General features: G+C 53.5%; 1 protein-coding gene across 11 annotated transcripts in view; it reads left to right on the top strand.

Annotated features, from left to right (window-relative positions):
• RBM38 (RNA binding motif protein 38) overlaps window positions 1-26391 on the top strand; it is a 124625-nt gene that overhangs the window by 7593 nt on the left and 90641 nt on the right. For 3 of the 11 annotated variants that reach the window (NM_001206023.1, XM_005214770.5, XM_010811499.4), the window contains one exon: window positions 6472-8044. The exons of the other annotated variants lie outside the window; for them this stretch is intronic. In NM_001206023.1, coding sequence (NP_001192952.1) covers window positions 6472-6775 — 304 coding nt within the window. In that variant the 3' untranslated portion in view covers window positions 6776-8044. Of the gene's footprint in view, window positions 1-6471; window positions 8045-26391 lie in introns of those variants that run through there. 11 annotated transcript variants of the gene reach the window in all.

Here is a 26391-nt window from a genome sequence, read left to right as displayed (position 1 = left end):
ATGGGCTCATTTGCCTTTTTTATTTTTATTTTCGAGGGTGACCGTGCGTTCACAGAGTAAGCGCTTAGGACTGCAACCCATCCCTTTGCGCTGTGAGTTTCGCTCTGAGTGTGGGGTGTGAGGCCGTCTGTCTCCTGGCGCCAGCTCCCTCAGCTGCCCCCTCCACCCCTGCCCGCCCAGGAGTCCCCAGACCTTGCCGATCAGACCCCTAGACCTTGGCCCCCGGGGTCTAGGGGAGGCTCTGTTGTGCTCTGTGCCACCCTTGGTTTACAGACAGGGAAACAGGCCAGAGAGGGCCGAGGGGCTGGGGCAGCTGTGGCCGAAATCAGACTCGGGGTTCTCAGTCCTACACCCCTGTCTCCATCGGCCTGAGACAGCTGGGTCACTCCTGGCTGGGAACCGCTCACCCTGGGTGTGCGGGTCCAGGCAGATATCTCTGCCATTGCCCTTTCAGCAGGGGCTGCTCAACCTGAGTATGTGCCCCTCCAGGATGGTCTGGCCTTTTGAACTGGCCAGCTGTAGCCCCCTCTACTTCCCACAGTCTGGGGTTTTGTGAGTTTGTTTTGTCCAGGTCCTGGCCTAGGCGTTGGGTCACCTGATTTTGAGGTTCTGACCCACTAACTGTCCTGCTTGCTGGTTTGCTTTTCCCCCCAGGTCTCTGGTCTGCCCTCCATGGGGCTGGCTGGGAGGGCCTTCTGTCCGTCCTGGCTGGGTGGAATGTTCTTGCCCTTCCTCAGGCTCGAGGAGGAGGGGTCATTGGTGCTGCTGAGGTCCCTGGAGGTGCGGACAGGGGGCAGTCCCAGCCCCCAGCACAGTACTGAAGCTGACAGGTGCAGAGTCAGACTTGAACGGAGCCTGTGGTTCTTGCCTCCCCAGGGTTCATGGCTGTGAGTTGCTGAGCAAAGCTGTGCCGGCCCTAGTGGCCATTCCAGGTCAGGCTGCTGCTTCCGCTGCCTTCCAAGGGCCGAGACTCCCAGCCCAGAAAGCAGCGGGGCCCTGGAGGAAGCCCCTTTTCCACCCAGTGCCAACAAGGCCCTTGGCTCTCGGCTGGTGCTGGGGATCGAGCAGTCCAGGCCATGTCCCTGCCCTTAGGAAGACAGGTGGATGACAAAGTGGTTTGAGGCTGTAGGGAAGTATGGCCAGCGGTGGGCAGGAGGTGAGGGGGTGGTGGTCAGGGAAGGCCTCTTTGGAGGTGATTGAGCTGTGGGAAGGAGCCTGGCAGCAGTGGGAACAGCAGGTGCAAAGGCCCTGTGCACAGAGAAGCATGTCCAGTCTGGGGACAGAACGTGCCAAGCCTGTGCCCTCTTCAGAAGCCTGTAGATGGAGTGCGTGGAGGCCAGTGGTAGCTGACCTTTCTGAGGGGCAGGTGGAGTGCCGAGGAACCCACTGGGCACACGCACCCTGTGTCCTGGTGCGGTGTCCAAGACGCCCCCCTTTCGTGGTGTGTAGGCCTGGGAGGGATCCAGGGGGCTGTGCTCAGACGGGGCCAGCCGCTGGCTTGGCTGGGTTTTCCTTCTCACTGGAGATTCTGGTGGGTGCGTATATGTGTGTGTGTGTGTTCCTTCCTGAGTGTGTTCATGTGCCAGCTCGGCTCCTTGGTTCCCACCTGGCCTCCTCCCCAGCCCCCTGTGTGGGTTTCTGGTTGGGACAGTGGTTAGAACTCCTTGTATCAACCTTTTGCCTTTTAGTTTACATCAGGTCTTGACCCCAGCATGATGCTGGCGAATTCTTTGTAGGGGGACTGTCCTGTGTGCTGTGGAATGTTAGCAGTGTCCCCAGCCTCCACCTGTGGCACTCCGTACCCATCAGGTGACAACCAGAAATGTCACATTCATGCTGAGTGGCCCCTGGGGTTGAAGTCACTGTGGCTGAGAAATGCTGGTCTGGTAGAGGATCTCTGCTCTCAAGCCCTGAGGTCAGCTTCTGCCAGCCTGGGAAAACAGGCTCGTGGAAGCTCTGTAACTTGAATGCAGATCTGAAGGGCCCAGCCCCCTGTTGGGGGGAGCTCCATAGCTTCCTCCCCCTTGACTCTGCAGGGCTTGTGCAGCAGCAGAGCCCTGCTCTTGTCTCCTGGCTGTGTGACTGCCAGTCCCTTGGCCTCTTGGAGCCTAAGTTTTCCTGAGAAATGGGGCAACATCAGCACCTATTTTCTGGCTGTGAAATGCTTCATATGTTATCTTTGGCTTTTCACAGAGTGGAGAGTGGGACAGGGTGCTTGAGGGACACAGATGAACAGATGCAGACTCAGAATGTCCCTGCAGGCCAGGAAATGGGAACCCCCCTTCCTCCCAACCTGAAGCTTACTCACCCACCATGTCTGAGCATCCCCAGCAGGGCAGCTCCGTGGTCCCCACGGTGCGGACTGTCGGGAACCTGGTGCACATGCTGGCTTTCCTGGCTGGCACCCTTGCGGCAGGCATGGCCAGAATCCTGTCATTTCTGCGCCCTGTCATCTCCTGCACGGACAGCTTGTGCCTGGTCTGGGTGGTGCTTCTGCAGTGCGGTGTGTACCTGCATCCCCGGGGACCTGTCCAGTGCAGGTTCCCAGACCCCATCAGACTTGGCTTTCTGCTCTCTGAAACAGGGGTGTCCTTGCCTGTGTGTTCTGTGTTTGAGCCCAGAAGTTCTGTGCTCAAAACTTCCAGAACCTCACCCTCAGGAATGTGCTGGGGTTTCTGGAGCACTACACCAAGACCCGCTCTGTCGAGTTTCCACTGGCTTCTCTTTAGGGAGGGGTCTGGACAGCTGAGGCTCCTCCTTTTTTGTTGTTGTTTATAATTAGACTGAAAATAAAAGTGCTCCATGAGGGTGAAAACAAAGTGTCTGTCACATAGTGGATACCCAAGAAATAGACGCAGAATATTGATCAGGTATTAGTTCCTGTCCTGCTTTATTTTTTTCCTGCCTGGTTTTTTAAATATATGATAGCTTTTAAAATTGTCACAATCTTGTGAAATAGATGGCACTGTTTCCATTGTTACAAATTTATTAAATTATCAAATTGTTAAGTTATTAAGCTGAGACCCAAAAGGCAACTCATATGCTTCATATCACATATCCTTTTAAATAAGGGACGTGTTTTCTATGGATTCTCAAGTCCTCATATACTTCTGTGTAAATACTTAGGTAATTTCCTGTAGGCAGACTAGATATCAAGAAATGGAACTGTTGGTGTGGCCCCTCTTCTGTCTTGTTGTCAGCACCGAATGCCCAGCCCCTTCCCCATCCATGGGCCTGGGCAAGGTGCCGGTAGAGCCTCCACCCACTCATGTGAGGTCCAGTGGGGGAGATGGACCAGGAGCTCAGGCTCCGAGCAGCTGCCCCCTCCTCCAAGAAGCCTCCCCTGACCACTCCTGACTCTGGTTCGTGGGTTGGCATATGTGTTTGTCTCTCCTCCTCCTGGATTGCGAGCTCTGAGAGGCCAGGGGCTGTGTAGTCTTCTCGCTACTGTGTCCTTGCCCAGAGCACACCCACAGACAGGAGAGAAGCCTGGGGAGGCGGAGGTGGAATTCGAACCCAGGCCCAACTCCGTTCAGGGCTCTTGTTCCCACCAGAGAAGCAGGAGGGAGTGGACGGCAGAAACCCCTAATAAGGGAGAGAGGGCTTGGCCTAGGGCCGGTGTGCAGGTTCCTACAGGAAGCTGTCTGACCTCCTGACAAGCAGGAGTGGGTCGCCATGGCAACCATAGGAGTGCTGCCACCTAGGAGGGCAAATAGCAGGGATGAGGGGATCCACTGTGAGAACTTCCTGGCCCGGGGCAACTGGGGCTGCTCTGGGACTGGCCAGGTGTGCCCAGGCTCCTACCCCTAGGGCAGGGTTTGTTGCTGTGTCCACGAGGCTGTGGTACCTATCCTCACCTCAAGTCTGCCCTCACTGGGTTCACCCCTGGCTCAGGATTGCTTCTTACGTGTGTGTGCTTTTATTGTGGTAAGGTGTGAGGCAGTGCTTAGTCACTCAGTCCTGTCCAACTCTGCAGCCTTGTGGACTGGAGCCCACCAGACTCCTCTGTCCATGGGATTTTTCAGGCAAGAATACTGCAGTGGGTTGTCATACTCTCCTCAAGGGGAATCTTCTTGACCCAGGAATTGAACCCACATCTCCTGTGTCTCCTGCATTGGCAGACAGGTTCTTTACTGCTGAGTCACGAGGGAAGCCCTGTGGTAAAGTACACATAACCTAAAATCTGCCATTTTAGGGCATTAAGCATTTTCACAAAGTTGTGTATTCATCACCACCATCTGATTCAGAACTTCTGCGTCACCCAGGAGGACACCACTTAGCACCCCCTCCCCTCTCCTGCTTCCTGAAGCCCCTGCACCTATGACCACTTTCTCTCTGGACTCGCTTTTGTGGAGGTTTCCATGAGTGGAATTGTGCAGTCCAGAGCCTTTCACTTCTGGCTGCTTTCCCCAGCATCGTGTCCTCAATGGTCATCCGCGCAGTGGTGGTGTGTATCAGCGTGTTACTCCTTTTTATGGCAGAATAACATTCCTTGGCATGCATACACCGCAGTCTGGAAACCCATTCATCCTTGGACGGGAGCTTGGGTTGCTTCTCCTTTGTGGCTGGTGCGAATAGTGCTTATCATCTCTTAACTGTGCCCTTGAGTCCGTTTGCCTCACAGAGATACTCAGACCCCCATGCACCAACTGCTCGCCCCCCTACCCCCTCCACAGCCCCCTTCCCAGCCTTTTCTTTGCATTCAAAACATCGGGCCACATAAAGTTGCTGTCAGTCAACTTCTTGGACCCGTAAAAATGGAGTTTTATACGATTCCACCTCACCCATCCTTAGCACTGGTTTAAACACACATTTGATTTTTTTAGTGAACATTATCACCGTTCAGTATAAATGTAACAGTTTTGCATAAACAGCAGGTCTGTTCTGTGGCCTGGTTTTCTCTCCCAGCAATGTGGAGAGGGAGAGTGGCTTGAGATTGAGATTGGGCTTTGTCCCGCTGACCCGTTGGTCTGGGGGACCCCAGGCACTGCTTTGTTGACACTGGGGTTTCTCTGCTTTTTCTGTGTTCCCAAGGTGGCGGCCGGGACCCATTGAGCCCCGTCTTTTTTCAGGAGAAAGGGCTCCCGGATGCTGAGGGCCCGGCAGGGGAGGGAACCTGGCTTCCAGGGCCCTGCTTGCTGTCCCTTTGCTGTCCCCCAGCTGTCCCAGTTTCTGGCTCTGCCACACCTGCGGGATTCCCAGGAGGGAACATTTTCCCTTTTGCTTTCCAAGCAGCTTCTCTTTGAAATGGAAGGGCGGCGGGACAGGGTTTCCGGGCCTGTCTTACAGGTGTAGAGGCCCCGTCCTGCATATCTCTAGCAGGTCTGAGAGGAGGATGAGGAGCTGATGGCCGCCCTGGTGGCTCTGTGCCCACCCCTGCCGTGGGCGCTGCTGCACACTGGCCGTGGGGCTCGGCGCTGGCTGGCAGAGCAGGCACCTGCCGATACTGCCTTCCCGAGCCTCACTTTCCCCTTTGGCGATGTGCGGGATCACCCCTGTGGTGGAGGGCTGGGTGCACGGCATGCACAGCACCCACAGTGGGCAGCCTGCCAGGTGTGATGAGTGCCAGGTGCAGGTCACAGCTCTCAGACTGATGCCCAGGGGCCACATCCTGTTCCCTCCACGCTGGTACTGTGGGCGAGGTGCCTCTGAGCCCAGTGTTTCTGTTGTAAACTGAGATAATTATGAGAGCCACTCTAGGGGAAGGTTCACCAGTTGTCTTACGTGAGACGTGGTCACCGGGCTGCTGAGCCCTGTCCCTAAGGCTTGGCCATCACCTTTGCTCTTAGTACCACCATCTGGTTATACTTCTCTTCATCGTTTTCTTCGTTCACTCAGCAAGTGAGCCCGTGCTGGGGGCCAAGGTCTGTGTTGTCATTTCATAGGTGGCCGACGTTTTAGTTGGTGGGGAGACGGATGTGGGAGATAAGTAAATTGTGTAGGTGTCACTTGGGGGCGTGGCGAGGTAGGGAAGTGGGGGTGGGGACAGGGCTGGCTTCATGGACTGTGCCCTGGGTGATCACATGGGGACTTGGTGCTCAGAAGGGCCTGTGCTGGGTTTGATGCGCTGGTTCTGAAATTGCTAATCATTTTTAAACTCCCCCTGGCCCCCAAGTCATGTTGTTGCTCCTGTCAGGAATGGATGGTGTTTGGGGTGTAGGGTGGTTTGAGGGGGTTTCCTGGAGGGGTTCACTGAGGAGATATTTTGAGTGCAGACTTGAAGAGGGGCAGTAGGATCCCTGTGGGTCGCTGGGGAGAGTGCTGTGCCGGTTGTGGGCATGGCCAGTGCCACGGCCCTGCGGTGGGAGCAGCCTTATTGCTCAGGCTGCACCCGTTTTACACATGAGGAAGTGGAGACACGGGAGGGTGACACAGCATCGCCCAGCAGTCCCAGCTCCTCCACTCCACCCTGGAGCCAGCTGTGCTTCCCTGCTGTCACCCGACCCTGACCCTCTCTGCTTGGCCCCGCAGGCTGACCCCCCACTACATCTACCCACAAGCCATCGTCCAGCCCAGCGTGGTGATCCCAGCCGCCCCGGTTCCACCTCTGTCCTCGCCTTACATCGAGTACACGCCGGCCAGCCCGGCCTATGCCCAGTACCCACCGGCCACCTATGACCAGTACCCGTACGCCGCCTCGCCCGCCACAGCCGCCAGCTTCGTGGGCTACAGCTACCCGGCCGCCGTGCCCCAGGCCCTCTCGGCTGCGGCTCCCGCGGGCACCACCTTCCTGCAGTACCAGCCTCCACAGCTGCAGCCTGACCGGATGCAGTGAGGCTGCCCCCCGCCTGCGACTGCGGCCCCGTCACTGTGGGCTGGGTGGGCGCCAGCCAGGTCCAGGGGTGCACACCCACCCCTGGGCCTCGGAGGACCGTGCGGGACCCCACCAGCACCCTGGATGGCCCGGAGACCACTGCTCTTTACACCTGGGACGTCACGTCTTGAGGGAGTACTTGAATGACCGAAAGCTAATCGAAGATCAGCCTGATCAGTCGCACACGCACCGTCCCCACCCTCCCATACCCTAGGAGCCCGCAGGTGGTCCCCCCAGCACCCGGAAGGGTCTTCTGGACCCTCCGTAAACCCCAACCGCCCTCTGGGTCCTGTTCAGAGAAGCCTTATTACTCCAGGGAAGCCCAGGATTGCGAAGTGCATTGACTGTTGTCACTTCATCCGCATGACTGTGAACCGCAGGTAGGGGACTCTCCCACCCCCAGAAATTCCCATTATCTAAATGCTGGCCCGGGGGCATCCCCCCACCCAAGGCTCCCAGGTGCGGCAGGGCCTCCGGTGACTGGCGACTAGGGCAGCCAGCCATGGTCCGTTCCATCGAAGCACTGCGGCTCTTTTTCTTATCATTGTTCTTTTGCTACTAAGATGATTTCAGAGTTTCAGTCTATTTTTTCAATGGAGACTCCCATCGCCAAGAATCCGAAACCTGTTTTTTTGACTTTGAGACTTGCTTTGGTCGATGGCTCGTCTGCCTGAAGAGATGGTGGTGGTGGTCTTCTGATAAGTATCTACCAGCCCGAGCTCCTCAGAGGTGGGCATCTTGACAGTGAGTTGTCTTAAGCTTGGCTCGCTCCCCGAGGCCGTGAAGTGGGTGCTGGCTGAGGGGCTGGACCACCACATCCCGGCCAGCTGGCAGGATAGAGGCTCAGAGCACAGGGTGGTCCCCACCCCACCCCCCACCCACATAGTGTCGCCTGCTGTATACAACCTGCGGGTTTGAGCTGAGACACGTCTGCCTGCCTTGAGAGCTCAGGGAGAGGAGGCGGCGGTTCACACACACCACGATGGGGCCTCGCCCTGGAGGAGCAAGGGAAAGATGAGGGGCGGGCGGGCTGGAAGGTTGGGGGCACTGAGGTGCTCATTCAGACCTACCTCAGGGACACGGGAGGCCTCGGGGCTGACGTATGTGGGCTTTGCTGCACGCCTGGTGCAGAGTCAAAGCCCAGAAAGTTAAGGTAGCTAATATTATAATAATATTTTTATTAGAATGTTCTGATTATAAAAAATAAAACTTGTTTTCTTTAAAGAAAAAGTGGGTCTGTGGTTTTTTTCCCCTCAAAGGGGGCGCCTCTGACCCCCACAGCAACCAGGCTCAGCATTGTTGATGTGCTGGGAGCAGGGCCCTAGGGGCAGAGGTCAGGGGGTTGGGTAGGGTGTTGTCATTTACGGCACCACTGGATCCCCGTGGAAGAGAAAGCTGGGCGCTGCTGGCGGAACCTGGGCAGCGTCTGCTAAGAGAGCTGAGGAGCAGGTATCCAGGCCACCCACCCTTGGGGCACTGGCAGCCAGACACAAGTCAGGGTGGAAAAGAGATGTCTAGGGTGTGTGAGTAAGGGGGTCCCATCTTGGGGGAGTCCCAACGTCTTCCACCACCTACCTGGAGCTCCGTCAGTGGTGGGAGATCATGGAGGCCTTCTGGAAGGAGTGTGAAGGCTGGAGAGGGAGGTTCATTTGCTCATTCCCTCAATTGCTCCCTCATTCATTCATTCATTTCAAGAAATTGTTGTATGCCAGGTCACATGCAAAGCACCGGGAGTAGTCGTAAACAAAGCATACAGTTCTGCCCGGGGGGGTTATAGTCTAGTAGGGACACACAGCAGGCATGCAAAGCAGTGAGGGAGATGCAGGAAACATGCAAATACAGAGATTTCACATACCGGTCAGGATGTGTTACCAGGTAATGGAGGAGGAGGCCTGGGTTCCAGGTAGAGGAACAGCAGGCGTCAAGGCCCAGGACAAAGAGGCCCAGGTGGCTGGAGAGGTTCATGAGGGGAGGCAGGGTGGCAGGTGAGTGTAGGAGGTGGCGGGGCTGAGGGGGCAGCAGAGACCAGTGAGCATGCTGTGAGCAGTCTGGGTTGGGGGAGGGGGACAGTGCAGAGACGCCCGCTGCCTGGCGAGCTCGGCACAGTGCGGTCGATGCCCTGGGGGACGGGAGGAGAGGACTGCACAGGTAGGAGGAGGCACCAAGGGCAGTTGGACGGAGGGGTTCCTCCTGGTGATCTGGGGAAATGAGGTGGGTGCTCCTGGTGGGCAAGCCAGTCTGAGCAGAGCTCAGAGGTTGAGAGTTGGCCTACTTTGGGACAGTCGCTCTCCAGGCACCAGGCTGCTTGTCCTCCCGGACCTTGCAGAGCTTGTACGTCTGTGCCATCTCCCCCATTCACCTCCTGCACAGTAGGCGAGCCAGGCTCCCTCTGGTCACTCTGAACTCCTCCCTCACCCTCGTGTGCAACTCCTGCTAAGCCTGTCTCTTGCCTGCCCACTCCTTGCCCCCTCCTCTGTTTCCAGCCCTGGTGCAGCATCGCCTTCCTCTCTCCTGGACCCTTGCAGTGGCCCCTTCGCTGCTTCTGCTCCTGTCCTCTGGCAGTCTATGGGCTGCATCTTGCAGCCAGAGGGCCCTGTTTGACGTCAGTGGGGTTCCCCACTCCCCCAGCTCAGAACCCTCTGTGGCTCCCCATCATCCTTGAGGAAGAAGCCAAAGCTGTCACTGTGGTCTGGGAGGGCCCCCACACTAGAGCCCGCCACAGGACCTTTGCACTTGCTGTCAAATCCTCCAGCTTTCACCTGCTGGACTCCTCCAGCTCTCAGTGCATCTTTGTCCCAGCAGCCTCCTCTGGCCCCAGTCTCAGTCCAGACAGCTGGACTGTGTCCCCTGTCTGGTGTAACCTCACCTGACCCTGTCCCACCCCCATTGGAACACCGACACCAGGGGGGCATCTGCTTTGTGTCCTGTATGTCCCCCACATGTAGTGTTGTGCCAGGCACAGCAGGGAAACTGAGGCCCGCCGGCATTTGGAACTTGATTCTGGTGGAGGACACCAGCGGGAGTTTTGGAACCATCCATCCAGGCTGGAGTGTGCTGGGCAGATCTGAGATGAGAGGAGCTGGGGCCCTGGGAGGGGTGGGGCAGCCAGAGGCCAAAACTGCCACGGTGTCTGCAGGGAACAGGACAGATGATGCATGGGGAACGTAGCACCTGCCCAGAGCTGGGTGGCTGGGTCTGATCCCAGGTCCACCGACAACTCCACATGGTCAGCCTTTGGCTTTGAAGCGAAATGACTCACCCTGATTCAGGAAGGTGGCTTGAGGCAGACTGGGAGCCACCTTCCCTGTGCTGACCTGGGGTCCCCGTGGGATTACCCTGGGTCTGTTTCAGTCCCTTTGATTCTGAGATTTATGAATTTACCCCCTTTCTGTGGTCCAGGTCCCCAGCCTCTGCCCAGGGAAGGGTCAGGGTTCTCAGGGTCAAGTCAGGTGAGATCCTGCCAGGCAGGGTTTCCTTGTCTCACCAGGGACCCCTGATGCTCCCTCACACCTGCCCCTGCCCCCTACCTCTCTCCCTCTGGCTGTGTCTTAGTTTGCAAACACTGGCAAGGTGTCATGAAGGTCACCATGGGGCTCCCAGCTCCAAGAAGACATTTGCTGCTGTTGATAAGTGCTGGGGGTGGGCGGCGAGTGCTGCCAGGGTTATCTGGAGGGCCACTCACAGCCAGCCCATTTCCTGTCGCTATCGGCTGGTGGCAGCCTCTGGGACCGGCCTCGAGGCCTCATACACATCCTCCTGGGGTCTGGGACCGAGGGCTCTAGACAGTGGTAAACCGCGGAGAGTGAGCTTCCAGAGTCAGGGCATTTAGTGCAGGGCAGGAGCAAGCTGAGGACGGCAGGCGGTGGTCTGTGCATGTGGGATGCCCCGACGATGATTATAAACGAGGACAGTAAATAATGCTGCTGACATCCATGGGCTGTCCTGGCTCAGGCGCTGTGTGCAAGCACTTTTCCTGGATGGTCGGTTACCCACGAGGGGACACTCAGATGGCCCCTTTGCACAGATGCAGAAACTGAGACACAGAAGTGGAGTCACCACAGCCTGGGCCCCTGAGGCGTGGCGGTGGGAGGTGCTCTGCCATGGAGGTGAAGGGCCTGGGCCTGATCCAGGGCCTGGTACCCTCTGAGGCTGGCAGGGTGAGCTCAGCCAGGTTTCTGCCTCCCTGAGCCTCGCTGAGAAAGGAGCCACAACAGTCCCCCTGAGACCAGGGCTCTGTCCCTGCTCTGCTGCATCCCCAGCAGGCAGTGTAGTGAGAGGGGCCTCGGTGATTGGTTCAGCGTTAGGCATATGACCCAGTCTGGGTCAGTGGGAGTCAGTTCTGGATTCCTACTGGTCCTCTTGCGGGAAGGAAGCTGTCTGTCTGCTGGGGAGCCAATCTGGGAGCAGATAAGCCTGGAGCTGCTGGGGTTGGGGGAGGGGTGGGGTGGGGCGAAGGCACGGAGTGGAGAGGCAGGACTATGTGTGCCTTTGAAGAGACCACACTAGGGAAAGTAGAGCTGAGGAGTCAAAACAAGGTCTTAGTGACATCTATGGGGCCCCTCGATCCAGCTGTGCCTGCATTAGACCCTGGACTTCCCCATTATAAGGGCTAATACATTTCCTTTTTCACTTACCCCAGTTTAATTTTCTTTTTTTCTGTCCTTTGCAATCAAGACTCTGGATATATACAATCTCAAAGGGTCCGCATTACTTAAAATTAGGCTGAGTGATATACAATAAAAAAAATAGTAACAGTGGTTCTTAGCAAGTTACAAGTTCATTTTTTTGTTTTTCTAATATAAAAGAAATCTGAAGCAGACGGTCCAGTGTTTAAATGAGAGCTCCAGTCGTCAGAATCAGGCTCCTTCTAACTTCCAGTGGCACTGTTTTAGTGTATGGTTTACTTTCTCAAGACATCACATGAAACAAGGTGGCTGCCAGAGATCCAGCCATCACCTCAGAGTTCTAGACAGAAGAAAGAAGGAGGAGGAAAGTGAAAGGAATACCTCAAGCTGGGAATTCCCAAGGAGGTTTCACAGAAATTGCACGTTTCTCTTCCATCTCACTGACCAGAACTTGGTCACGTGGCCATACTCAACCATGAGGGGCGAGTGGGTAATACAGGTGTTTAGCTGGATTTTTACCTGGAATACAGAAAGCCTTTTGTTACTAAGGAGGAAGGTGGGACTGTCCATCATGCAGTTTCTGTCTCAGACTCTCCTGGCAGTTAACTGTGAGTCCAGGATACTAACACCCCATTCACAGGGGCTTTGTGCACATTGTTACTGACTCAATCCCTCTCTCGACCTTCACACCAGCCAGGTGAGCTGGGTCTGTCATCGTCATGCCCACTTCTCACATGGAGAAATTGGGGCTCAGAGTGTGCACAGAACTTGCCCAGGGTCACTCCCCAGGGGCAGTTCTGAGATGGTAGCTGAAGTTTCTGCCTCATCGTGTTGCTCAGGTTTGGTGAACAGTCATCATGGGGCGTCTGAACCTTATATAGGGCTTGCGGCCCGAGGTGCTTTCACATTTAGGGTCCTTGAGTGGGGTGCTGCCCTGGGCGGACCGTTTGATGTTCTCCCGTGTGCTGGCTCTGTTCCTCCTGGTCAGAACCCTCCCACAAGGTATGGCTTAATAGTCCCATTTTACAGAGGAGAAGACTGAGACTCAGAGGGGCTACGTGGTTGCTCCAGGCTTGGGTTTGTCTGTGATGTTGGCCTCTGGCTCTGTGGCCCCTGGGAGCTCGAGGTGGAACGTCTTGGCCGGGGCTCCCCCACCACCCTGCCCACAAGCCTCCTCCAGGCAGACAGACCCCATTAGGCCAACATGTTGCAGGGCAAAGGACCAGATACTTGGGGACCTCTGGCTCTGTCTCTTCTCGTCACTGCCTTTCCCTAGGCAGCAACTGGGTCATGATCACCTGCACACAGTGTGATCACCACAGTCCTCTCCCCAGACCACCACTAGGATGAAAGAGGGTGACTAGTGCTCAGTGCCGTGGGGCAGACACCCAGCTCCTGAAGCCTCAGCCCCGTGCCCGTGGGAAAGCTGAGCAAGCAGTGGAGGGTGGAGGTGAGAAAACCACCCAATTCCTGTGAAAGCCGCCCGCTGCCTCTAGGGGTCCCGCCTGTGGATGAAGGACCCCATGTTTCCATCAAATGAGGCACACCCTCCCCCTCATTACCCTCAGCTCTGGAACTTAAGGCTGTCCCCAGGGTCATGACAACCGACCATCAGTGAACACTTCCGATGGCTTTCCATAGTCTGTACCTACTCTCTCCCTGAATCCTTCCGGCAACCCACGGGTGGTTGACTGTGCCCAGCTTACAGGCAGGAAAACCAAGGCTGGGAGAGTCAGCTGCCTGCCTGTGGCTAGAGAACTGATGTGGCTGCCAGGATTTGGATAGGAGAATCCTGAATCTGGAGGACACATGCCACCCTGCCCCAAGGGCTGGGCTCTGGCCTCCCCAACCCCTGCCCCATTCTCTCCTTCCTCACCCTCTATCCTGCTCGTCCCTGCCTAGAGAGCTGAGTCACACTTGTGCTTGTCCCCAAGATGTAAACACCGAACCGGGAGCCCCCTGGGATTGGGGGCTGTCCAAACACAGGGCAGCTGCCCAGCGTGCCCTGGGGCTGGATGTCTGCACGGGGCATGGGCCACGGTGTGGGGTGGGTACCTGGCCCTCCAGATACCACCTGGGCCTCCTGCTGGGGCCGATAAGTGCCCAGCTGTGCTTATCAGCCCTGCTCCACTGTCTGCTCACCTCAAGCCTTGTGTACACAGCAGCCTGGAGATCAAGGATGGGGCAACTCCACCCCCCAGCCCCAAGCCCGGAACACCAGCAACTAAGCTGGCTACATTAGAGACAGCTCTAGAGTTCAAGGTGCCTCCTGCTGGCTTCTCTGGGCCCCATGATGGAGACACTTGTACATGAATTAAAAATGAAGGTCTTTTATTTCTAAATTATAACATTAGCAAGGTTGGGGGAAAATTCCAAAATAAAGGGAATTTATTCAAATAATTTACATATGTGTATAATAAACAAGAGGAAGGAACTAGTGTGTAAGTGTTATAGTTACTCAGTCATGTCGACTCTTTTCGACCCCATGGACTGTAGCCTGCCAGGCTCCTCTGTCCATGGAATTCTCCAGGCAAAAATACCTGAGTGGGTAGCCTTTCCTTTTTCCAGGGGATCTTCCCAACCCAGGGATTGAACCTGGGTCTCTTGAATTGCAGGCAGATTCTTCACCATTTGAACCACCAGAGATGTTAATAATACCAGGACTACAGGGAAGTTTTACTTTTTTCTTAACACAATTCTGTACAATTTGGAACTGAGCAAGAAAAATTGGAGACCGAAGTTTGGCGTCTGGTTGATACTACATTTCTGTGCACATACTCCAAATACTACCAGGGTGGGGTCATTTCAGTGCCTGTCGGCTTGCTTATACTGGTCTTCTGGGTGTCTCTGATGAGCCAGAGCTGGGTGGGGTCCCAGCTGTCCTTGCCTCCTCCTACCTCTTATCTAGGGTGACCCACTCAATCTTCTAAAAAGGTAACACAGAACATGCTGTTCCCTGGCATAGGAGCCTCTGTGGCTCCCCATTGCCCTGGAATAAAATCTCAGTTCTGTGCCATGGCTGAACTGGCCCTACCACCTCGCAGATGCCTTTCTCACAAGCCACTCTCCCCACAGGTGTTCTGTCCCTCAGCCTTAGTTCAAAAGTCACCAGTCTCAGCTCAGATGTCTCCCCTGCTCCCCACCCGAAAGATGCCTTCCTAGACCTCCTTGTCGAAGCTGCTTCCCCACCCCACCCCCATCTTTGTTCACTCTGACTTTTCTTCCCTTTCGGGGCAGCTGTCTCTCCTTGTGTTGCCATCACCCAGAACAAGAGCCTGGGTGTGGCCTCAGAGCATCTTAGGTAGGAACAAGTCCAGGCTGCCTCTTGCATCCTCCTTGGAGCTGACTGGGTCCTTTGGGCTGTGTTCTCCTGGTATCCTGCTCCTGCCTGACCCAAGGCCTCACATCATCCCTGCTCACCAGCCTTCAGCACATCCAGGACACCTGCCCCTGTTTGCTGCAGATCCGGCCTCTGCCTGGTTGGTCTGCATGAGCTCACCTGGCCCAGGTGAAGAGTCTGCTTGGCTCCCATGGGTGGAGGATGAGGGAGGGACTTGCAAAAAAGGCCACAATCCTGAGCCTGGAGCTGAGGTTTAAATAGGAGCCTCCAAGGTCACAGGGGATGGGGGGCAGGGGTGAGTGAGGCTGCCGTGTTCCTCCTTGTGGGGCAGGCCAGACAGAGAATCCCGTACTTACTGAGCACCTAGCTTCTGCCAGGCACTGTGCTGAGTGCTTGGCTGTGTCACTCACAAAGCCCATGCAGTGTGCATGTACATTGTCCCCATTTTACAGATGCAGAAACTGAGGCTCAAAGTAATTAGGAAGCTGGCAGAGCTGGGGTCCAAACCTCAGTGGGTCTGATGCCAAAGTCACTCCCTCAGCCTGTTGCTGGCTTTTCTACTGGAACGAATGGCGATGTGTAATTCGGTGCAGCCACGAAGAGCCATGAGGCAGAGGTACCTTTGTGACTTGGAGAGATGTTCATGGAGCACCGTGGGAAGGTGAGCACCCACAGGCAGAAGCTTCTCTGGCCCACAGTCCTACAGAGCAACGATAGAACACTCGCTCTTCCCCTTCGCCACAGTCCCCACCAGTCCTGATTGTGCTTCTCACTAAGCTCTGGTGGGTGTTTTAGTTTGCCAGCTAGGAGCCATGGGAGGCAGTCAGCTGGGGAGAAAGGTAGGGGCCACATCAGATACACGTCCATTTTATCCATGTCAGTGTCTAAGTGGAGGACGTTCATGCAGTTAAGCCTTGATGGATGGATGGATGGATGGAGGGAGGGATGAATGAAGGGAAGAAAGTATGGACAGAGAGAGAGAGGGAAGGGAGGACTGGTGGGTAGAGGGATGCTGGAAGGATGAATGGTAGGTTAGATAGACCGCCAGCCCCCATCGCCACTCCAGTGAAGTCAGTGCAAGGGTCCACTGCAAACGTTTGGAATTAGACAGACATGAGTCTGAATTTGAGTTTCTTTCCTTACAAGCCATGTGACCTTGGGTGAGTCACTCACCCTCTTTGATCCTCAGTTTCCTCATCTGTGCCTCCTGGGATAACTGTGGAAAAAGCAGCGAGGGCCAGGTTTGAGGGAGGAGCTTGAGGAGTGCCAGCCCTTCAGCACAGTCAGTGCTGTTGCCCTCGGTCCAAGGAAAACAGGTTAGTCCCTGGGGAAACCCAGCATTTTCTCCCCTTCCATTCTGAGGATCTCGGGATTTCGCTGGACCACTGCCAATACTGTTAGTACCCCTTGCTCTTTGGCTTTAACCAGACAGATATAACCCCCACAAAGGCACAAAAGTCTGCAGGGAACAGGTTCCTGGTGGCACCCACAGAACCTGGGTCCAGGGAACTTCCCCAAATCGCACTGCACGGGCCCCACCGGGACCAGCTGAAGCTTGGTCTCTTGAGAGAAGGGTCTGGGCATGGGTATTATTTAAAGAGCATCATGATGATTTTAAAGTGAAGCCTGGCCTAAGAACCACCACGTTTAGTTCTGTTTAATGTTTTGTATGTTTTCACCTGTCCATTTTTACCTGTGTATCCTCTCTCATTTCTTCAGAGGTCCAAAAAACTCTGTCCTCTTGTAGTTGGAGGAAGAATTCAAATTTGTCTCCTTTTTAGGGTTTTGATGGTTCAGTTTAAAAAATATCTTTTGTGAATCCCCTTGGAGTATAGCTGGTGAGAGCAGGGGAGCCCCCCCATCCACTTCCTTTATGTGGCTCTGAGACCCTCTGTGAATATAGCATGGGGTTTTTATTACAGTTTAGACTGGTTTAAAAGAATAACACTAAATGCAATCAAAGCAAAAGAGTGAGATGCCACTTCACAGCCCCTATGGTGGCTGGAAGGAAAAGTCAGGCAAGAACCCGTGTTGGTGGGGTGGGAGGAAATGAAACTCTCTGGGCTTCTCTTGTGGCTCAGCTGGTAAAGAATCTGCCTGTAATGCAGGTAGACCTGGGTACAATCCCTGGATTGGGAAGATCCCCTGGAGAAGGGAACGGCCACCCACTCCAGTATTTTTGGCCTGGAGAATTCCATGTACTGTATAGCCCATGGCGTCGCAAAGAGTCAGACACAACTAAAGGACTTTCACTTTCACCCTGCTGGCGGGAATATGAACGGAAGATTGTCCAGCAGTTTTCAAATGATTAAATGTAGAGTTACCATGGGGCTTCCCAGGCGGCTCAGTGGTAAAGAATCTGCCTACTAAGCAGGAGACCTGAGTTCAATCCCTGGGTCAGGAAGATCTCCTGGAGAAGGAAATGGCAACCCACTCCAGTATTCTTGCCTGGGAAACTGGAAAATCCCATGGACAGAGGAGCAGGCCGGGCTACAATCCATGGGGTCGCAAAGAGTGGGACATGACTTAGTGATGAAGCAGCAGCAGCAGCAGCAGCAATAACCATACAACCCATAAACTGCACGCCTGGGTATATACCAAGACAAATAAAAAACATACATGCATGCAAAACCTTGTCCATGAACATTCTAGCAGGCCTATTCACAATAGCCCCAAAGTGGAAATGAACTCACTGTCCACCATTGAAAAACAGATAAACAAAATATAGTATCCTATACAAAGAATATTATTTTCCATAAAAGGGAATGAAATTTCCTTTTTAAAATTTTTATTGGAGTATAGTTGATTTACAATGTTATGTCAGTTTCTGCTGTACAGCAGAAATCAATTACACATATACATATATCCCCTCTTTTTTAGATTCTATTCCCATATAGCTCATTACAGAGTACTGAGTAGCATTCCCCATGCTACGTAGTAGGTCTTCATTAGTTATCTCCTTGATATATAGTAGTGTGTATATGTAAATCCCAGCCTCCCAGTTAATCCCTCCCCCCTTTTCCCCTTTTGGTAATCACGTTTGTTTTCTACACATGAAATTCTGATATATGTTACAGCACAGGTGAACCTTGAAAACAGGATGATAGCTGGCAGAAACCAGTCGCGAAAGACCACGTCTCACATGATTCCATTCGTATGACATGTCCAGAACAGGCAAATCCATGGAGATAGTAGCTTAGTGGTTGCAGGGGCTGGGGGGCCAGGGGGTGGCCTGCCACATACCAGGCTCACCTCACCAGGCAGGTCTTACAAAATCAGCAAAGCAGTGGCTCTGAAAAAATGAGAAAAGACGATGAAAGAGTATTCCAGAAGAGCCACGGAAGTCACCATGGGAAAAAGCAGAGCTCTGGGCCCTTCTCACACTTACTTATCGCTGAACATCACTTCTGTTTTGGGTGACGCATGCGATGGGTTCCCAAGCTTCCTGATGTTTGTTCCCCAGGTGTCTGCTTGGCTAGAACCGTGCGGGTAGAGGCTGTGACCATGCGCTCAGTCCCTGCGCTGGGCTGTGTCTCCAGGTCACAAGGGGAGGGGAAGCTCTGGGCTTAGCCAAGATGGGGAGGGGACCCAGACCTCTCCAAGGCCTTCACCCACACTCGTCTGGTCCTGGGCCTCCATCACTTTAGTCTGTGGTGGACGTGGGGGCATCACGTGTAACCCGTGGGGTGGGGGGCTCCAATGAGAGGGGCATTCATGGAATTCACAGTTTGAGGAGTGCTCTCTGGCGAATACGGATTTGACTTTTTACTCTATACATATTTCTGTTTGAATGTGATGCTGCAGAGGTGTATTGCTTTTGTGATTAAAAAAAACAAAAAGAGTAGAGAGAAATACAACCTCAGAGTGAAACACTGGAAGGTTACAGAGTTCTGAAAAGTGCAAAAGGAGAGCCCCTCCAATTCCAGATAATATTTGTGCTGTTGCTCCAGATTTCTCAGCAACGAGGCAGTGACATAGCCATGACTATCAGCTTGTGTGCTCAGTCGTGTCTGACTCTTTGTGATCCCATGGACTGTAGAACTCTAGGCTTCCCTGTCCTTCACCATCTCCCAGAGTTTGCTCAAACTCATGTCCATGAGTCAGTGATGCCATTCAACCATTTCATCCCCTGTCATCCCCTTCTCCTTATGCCCTCAGTCTTTCCCAGCATCAGAGTCTTTCCCAATGGGTCGGCTCTTCACATCATGTGGCCAAAGTACTGGGGCTTCAGCTTCAGCATTGGTCCTTCCAGTGAATATTCAAGGTTGATTTCCTTTAGGATTGACTGGTTTCATCTTCTTGCTATTTAAGGAACTCTCAAGAGTCTTCTTCAGCACCACAGTTTGAAAGCATCAGTTCTTCAGCATTCAGTCTTCTTTATGGTCCAACTCTCACATCTGTATATAACAAATGGAAAAACCATAGTTTTGACTAAATGGACATTTTGTTGGCAAAATGATGTCTCTGCCTTTTAATATGTTGTCTAGGTTTGTCACAGCTTTTCTTCCAGGGAGCAAGCATCTTTTCATTTCATGACTGCAGTCACCATCTGCAGTGATAACTGGAGTGGGTTGCCATTTCCTGGTCCAGGGATTGAATGCATGTCTCTTGCTTGGCAGGCGAATTCTTTACCACTGAGCCACCTGGGAACACCTTTAATTGATGCCTCACTCACTATTTTTAAATGTGCTTGTCCACTCGCCTTCATAGCTCGCAGCCCACTCATCGTTACTGCATTCAGTGAACTCTGCTAACATGTATTAGCACCTACTGTGTGCAGACTCGGTCCTAGGCCCTGCGGAGACAGCCCAGAACAAAGCAGAAAGATCCTGGTCGTCCTAGGGCTTTCAGTTTCCTGGGAGAGATGAACAAAACACAGGGAAACCATTAACTAAGATCATTACAGAATCAGCGGGAGCTGGGGAGGAAGTTATCAGGTGGTCCCAGGGCCTTTGCGCAAGCTGTTTGCACTACCTGAGTGCTGTTCCTGCAGATGCAGAGACCATCCTTGGCAGCTCCTGCCACCCTCCCTCACTCTGCACTCTGCTTGCCTGCCTCCTCAGGAGCACTTGTCAGGGTTTGCACTTCTCAGTACACTTTGTTTGCTCACTTAATATCTGTCTCCCATCCTGTACTATAAGCTGGGAGGGGCAGTAGCAGGCCAGAGCCTTCATGATGGTACCCAGCCCCAGCACCCAGTGCCAGGCACATAGAAGGGGCTTATAATACTTGCTGGACATATGAATTCTAAATAATTTAAGTGACCTTCCGAGTCAAGGAGAGGCCATCTGAGGCAGAGGCCATCTTTAGGAAAGGATGGATGGGGGGGCATGGGTACCCTGGCTGTGGGCTGCAGATCCAGCCAGGATCTGACCTGGGAAGGGCCAGCAGGGGTCCAGGTCCTAGGAGAGGAGGGGCCACCTGGTCTGGGTGCAGGGGAAAGGGGATGAGCAGGAGCGAGGGCCAGACCCCTCCCTCCTTGACCCGAGTCTTTGGGGAAGGAGCAGGGATTGCCCGTGGGAGTGTGGTATGTGGCTGCCTCCCGCGGGCTCCTCCTGGGACTGCCTCGGTCTCCTCCCAGGGCCGCACAATTCAGTTTTGACCATATTTGCCTCAGAGCCAAGTGGCCACCCTGTGGGGCTGGAGTATAAATATCAGTTTATTTACTCTGTGTCCCAGTCGAGCATGCTTCTGAGGAACGCAAGGCTTCCCTGCTGGCTAGCCTGAGAGTTTGGAAACAGCGCCCTCGGGGCAGGAGTCATCTGGAGGTTCTGAGTCACATTCACTGGGCCGGCTTGGAGCTCCTCTGCCCAGGCCACCCTGCACGGTGCCTGGTGCACTTTCCTCCAGAAAGTGAAACAGCAAATTCTCTGTGCACTCTGACCTCCTGCCGCCCCGTTGTGCAGGGGCTTCACTGTGGTCATTTACCCCCTCCCATGCCCAGATTTCCCCCTTGGGGAACCAGCCCTTCCCCACATCTGTCTTTCAGTCTCTGTGGCTCCAGATCCCAGCCCTGACCCTCTTAGGGTAGGTATGTGACCCAGACCTGGCCAAAAAGAACACCATACCACTAGCCTTAGAGACTAACTCAGGAGTGGGCACATGGTCTGCTCATGGGCAATGAGAGATGGTGAGAATTACAATGGGAGAGCTGGGAGAAGCAGGCCTCCTTTCCTGTAGATTTAACCTGGGGGTGGGAGCTGCCAGGGTGACCCATGTAGCATGAACCAGCATAGGAGGAAGCAGAGACATTGAATCTTGAGGACAGTATTTAAACTGCTGGATCCAGTCATTCCTGAAGTCAGGGTGAGAAAGCCTGTCAATTCTTTTTTTTCATTAAACCGGGGGTTAGTTTTCTATCAGGTCGTCACAAACTTATTGGCTTAAAACAACACTTAACAGATCATTATGTCCTACTTTTTGTGGTTCAGAGCTCCAGATACAGCATGATCCAGACAGGTCCTCAGCTTAGGATGACGAAGTCAAGGTTTCTGCAGAGCTGATCCTTATGGGAGGGTATGGGAAGAATCCTCTTCCAGCCTCATTCAAATAGCTGGCTAAACTCAGTTCCTTGTGTCTATGGGACTGTGGTCCTCATTTCCTGCTGGCAGACAGTGGGGGCGGGTTTTTTGTTAGAGGCTGCCCACATTCCTTCTCTTGTTTCCCACGTGGCTCCCTTTTGCAACAATGCAACCATGGATCAAGTCTCTTTGGTGTTCAAATCTCTTCAACTTCCTCTTCTGCTGCCCCTCTCTGCCTCCTGCTGGAGAAAGCTCTCTGCTTTTAAAGACTCATGTTAGACTGAACCCACCTGGATAATCTAGGGTACTCTCCCTCTTTGAAGATCCATAACCTTAATCACTGGAGAAGGCAATGGAAACCCACTCCAGTACTCTCGCCTGGAAAATCCCATGGGCGGAGGAGCCTGGTAGGCTACAGTCCATGGGTCACTAAGAGTCAGACATGACTGAGCGACTTCACTTTCACTTTTCACTTTCACGCATTGGAGAAGGAAATGGCAACTCACTCCAGTGTTTTTGCCTGGTGAATCCCAGGGACGGGGGAGCCTGGTGAGCTGCCGTCTATGGGGTCGCACAGAGTCGGACACGACTGAAGCAACTTAGCAGCAGCAGCAGCAGCAACCTTAATCACATCTGCAAAGTCCCTTTTGCCGTGTAACCAAATATATTCAAACTTCATATAGTCACAGGTTCCCAGGATCCAGACACACTGTCTAGGAGGGAGGGGCGTTATTCTGCCCACCCGCGAAATCTGACTTGGGTTTTCTGTCATTTGCAAAGGAAAGGATCTTGATTGATTTACCTACATTCTGGAGAATGATTGAAGTGAAGTGTAGTGAACTGAACTCGCTCAGTCGTGCCTGACTCTTTGCGACCCCATGGACAGTAGCCTGCACCAAGCTCCTCCGTCCATGGGATTTTCTAAGCAAGAGTACTGTAGTGGGTTGCTATTTCCTTCTCCAGGGAATCTTCCCGACCCAGGGATTGAACCCAGGTCTCCCGCATTGTACACAGACACTTTACCATCTGAGCCACCAGGGAAGTCCAAGAATACTGGAGTGGGTTGCCATTCCCTTCTCCGGGAGATCTTCCCGACCCAGGGCTTGAACCCGGGTATCCCACATTGTAGGCAGACGCTTTACCGTCTGAGCCACCAGTTGGACATGATTGACTCATGCAGCTGAATTTCTGGATTCAGGAATGGCTGGATCCAGCAGTTTAAGTATTATTATAGGGATCCAACTTTCTCTATTTCTCAGCCTATGTTGGTTTCATGCTCAGAATCCAATGCCCTTGGCTCCTAACCTCTGGGTTACTGCAAAGGAAAGAAAATGTGTCTCCTTCCTGCTGGGCCCTAACCTTAGCCCAGCCTATCACAAAGTCAACCTCCTTTATCTTGAAGGGGAGTCTAATTGTTTGCTCTGAAATTCCCCACCTTGGTTAGATTCAGGCTCTCTCTTTGATGAGCCTCATTTTCTCCCAAGTGACAGGCCCCAAAGAGTCTCCTTTTGTTCCTTCTGCAAATGCCCAACCTTCTCTCTGCAGCAGTAAAAACAGGTGGGTGTGGCTACTGCCCAGACAGGAGCATAATTAAAAAAAAAATCATGGGGTACAATTTTATGAAGGAAGCAAGGTGAGATACTGGAGAAGAACCAGGAGGACCCAGGTGAGAGGAGGGTGGAGCAAAAGCCGCTGGAGAAAGGTCATGGAAGGAGGCAAGCGACTCACAGCCTGTGAGAACAACCTGAGGTTGGATGCACCCAGCCAGGGTGAAGCACTGCGGCAGGTCAGGAGGGTGAGAGTGTGATTGGGAGGCGGTTGAGGTTGGCAGAGTAGATAGGAAAATGGAGGGGGATGAATGCATTAGCCTACCCCTACTTCCTGCAAAACAGAAACTGGCTTGGCTTTGGACTAGCAGCTTCCTGGAGGGTTGGGAGCATGAGGCCTGACTGGGAGCACCCTCTGGCATCTCCCTCCCCTCCCCGGGGTACCCCTCCCCCAGCACAAACACACTTGCAGTAACCGAGCCGGAGACCATCCCCGGCACGACTTCCGCCCCTGCTTCCGCCTGGCCTCTCAGAATAGCATTTGGCACCTCATTGAGGTTTCCACCTGCCACCTCTAGCCCTGCAGGCTGTCTTCCCCTGCCCTTTCTCTCCGAAGAGGAGGGGAAGCCCTATTGTTCCTCGGGTGGTTGGCTTTGTGAGAAAGGGGAACAGACAGGTCCCTGAGGGGTGTGCCCATCACCCCACCCTCTCTGCCCCCATCTGGTAGTTTCTCCCGCCTCCAGCTGTCAGCAGTCACCTTACTGCTCCTAACAGCGGTGGCATTTCTATGCAGGATAATTGCCCATCTTCAGTAAAGAAGGCAGAGCACTGAAGGATTGATGCTTTTGAACTGTGAGGCTGGGGAAGACTCTTGAGATTCCCTTGGACAACAAGGAGATCAAACCAGTCAATCCTAAAGGAAATCAACCCAGAATATTCACTGGAAGGACTGATGCTGAAGCTCCAATACTTTGGCTACCTGATACGAAGATCCAACTCATTGGAAAAGACTCTGATGCTGGGAAAGATTGAAGGCAGAAGGAGAAGGGGATGACAGAGAATGAGATGGCTAAGTGGCATCACCAGTTCAATGGACATGAACTTGGGCAAACTGTGAGACATGGTAAGAGACAGGGAGGCCTCTGTCTCTGGCACGCTGGCATGCTGCAGTCCAGGGGGTCGGAAAGAGTCGTACACAACTTGGCAGCTGAACAACAACAACAGTTTTTCACTAATGTATTGACTGGGCATTAGGGGAGGGTTGTGGGATGGGAAAGTCCCTCCCAGCCCATCTCCCACCTGGTTCTCTTCCCTCCAGGCATCCAGGGCCTTCAGCTTCAGAACACCACATCATGAGCTTCTATCTGTTCCCTTCAAATCAGCACATGCCATTCGCTCTGTCAGGCTCCTTTCCCTCCAAAACATCTTGAAGATTCCCCACTGATTTCACATGGAGCTTGTTCTCACCTGATTGTCAGCTGTGTAATACTCCAAGGAGTGGGGGTGGGTGTGCTCTATTGCTCCATTCCCCTGGAATGGGGACAAATGTCATGTCCAGCCATCTGCTAATTCAAGCAAAGGCAGAAGAATTGCTTTGAACAGAGTTGCTGCCACACCTGCCCTATCCAATCCGTGCTCACCAGCTGTGCGCCAGGATTTCACCTGCAGATTCTTTCTCAGCACTCGCACAGCCCTGCCCAGAGGTCACATAAGAGGAGGTAACTATATGGGGCCATGATTTTAAAGTTCACTTCCCAAATTCAGTGGCCCAGTTGGAACTTGGCCCCTGAAATGGTGTGACTGTTATTTCTGGGACATCTCCAGAGGACTCCATGTGCCCCAAACTGAGCTTGGAGATCATCTCAGGGTCTTCTCATTCTTCTTTTCCTGCTTTGTTCTTGCCATGCCTGCTGCCTGCCGCCCCCCGCCCCTCCACATCCCAGGAAAAGGCTGCCTGGTGCCCCCGTCCCCAGGCACTGCCCTTGTCCAATGGGCAGCATTGCCAGGCCCAGCACTCTGCCTGCAGAGCTCTGGTCTGTGCGCTGACCTAGTGCCCTAAGGTGGGAGCTCTGTTGAACTCCACCAGCACCAACCCCTTCTCCCAAAGAAATAAATACATTCTTTCTCCATTTACTTATTGAACAGTTACCAAATACAAGATCCGAGTGGGGAAGACAGAAAATTCATAAGTCATCACTGGCATGAATTATTGAATTTCAGTCTGATAAACAGTACTGGGAAATGCCAAGCCCTCTTAGGCATTTCTCTGCCACGGGGCCTTTGCACATGCTCTTCCCTTTACCTGGACCACTCATCTTCCAGGTATCAACACACTCACATTTTACCTTGCTGCATTCAAAGTCACAGCCCCGACCCCGACCATGCTTCCTCTATCTTTCCTGTCCATTTTTCTTTGTAGAACTTATTACACCTCAAACCTACAACCACCTTATGTACCTCTTATTATTACTTATTCATTTGTCTGTTGCTTATACCCCTGGTGGACTGTCAGTGCATAAAGGCAGGCGTTCTTATCTGCCTTGTTCACTGCTCTATCCCTGTGCCTATATGAGTGCCTGATACATTAAATGTTTAATCGTATGTGCTAAGTTGCTTCAGTTGTGTCCAACTCTTTGTGACCCTATGGACTGTAGCCCGCCAGGCTCCTCTGTCCATGGGATTCTCCAGGCAAGAATATTGGAGTGGGTTGCCATGCCCTCCTCTAGGGGATCTTCCCAACTCAGGGATCAAACCCCCATCTCTTATGTCTCCTGCATTGGCAGGCAGGTTCTTTACCACTAGCGCCACCTGGGAAGCCCTAAATGTTTAATGTTTCTCATTAAATGTTTGTTGAATGAATGAATGACCTAAAGGGGGATGTGACCTAATCATTTCTTCAGGGACCAGGAAGGATGGTGTCAGGGAACATTTTCCTGCCACTGGGAACATACCCAGTTTTCATGGGGCCTGAAGTTTATACAATTTGGGGGTACCGACTTTAAGTAAAAGAATATATGGTTACATGTACTGAGTAAGGACAAGAGAACTAACAAAGATTGGCATAGCCAAAGGAAAAGGCATTCCAGGCAGAAGGAATGGTTGTGAAAAAGCCCAGGCTGGCTAGGAGCCAGGGAAGAAGGTGAGAAGGTCTGTGTGGCCGCAGCTTTGCAGGGGACCCTGGAGGGGGCTGGAGATCCAGTGGGGGCAGCCAGCTAGGAAGTGATAGGGTGTAACATGCGAGGCCCTGATTTCTACGGGATCCCGGGAGAAAGCCCAGAGAGGATCTCTGGGTTCTGCAGGATGGAGCCCTGCCAGCAAGGCTTTTCTGCTCCCTCCACTGGCCAAGCCAGAGCTCTTCCCCCTACCCCACCCCCACCCCTCAACTCTGCCCTTGTAAGCCTCCAGGAATGCATCTTCTGGTGTTGAGGAGTCCCAACTCACCCCTAACCCACCCAGAGAGGTCCCTCGAGGCTGTCTGGGGCTGGCCACTCCCCACCCCCCAACTTCCCCCCAGGCTCCTCTGCTCCAAATAAAGGCTCCGGGG

This window comes from Bos taurus, chromosome 13, assembly GCF_002263795.3.
Source record: "Bos taurus isolate L1 Dominette 01449 registration number 42190680 breed Hereford chromosome 13, ARS-UCD2.0, whole genome shotgun sequence".
Taxonomy (NCBI): Eukaryota; Metazoa; Chordata; class Mammalia; order Artiodactyla; family Bovidae; genus Bos; species Bos taurus.
Note: the sequence above shows the minus strand (reverse complement) of the source record. Positions and strands in the feature narration are given on the sequence as shown.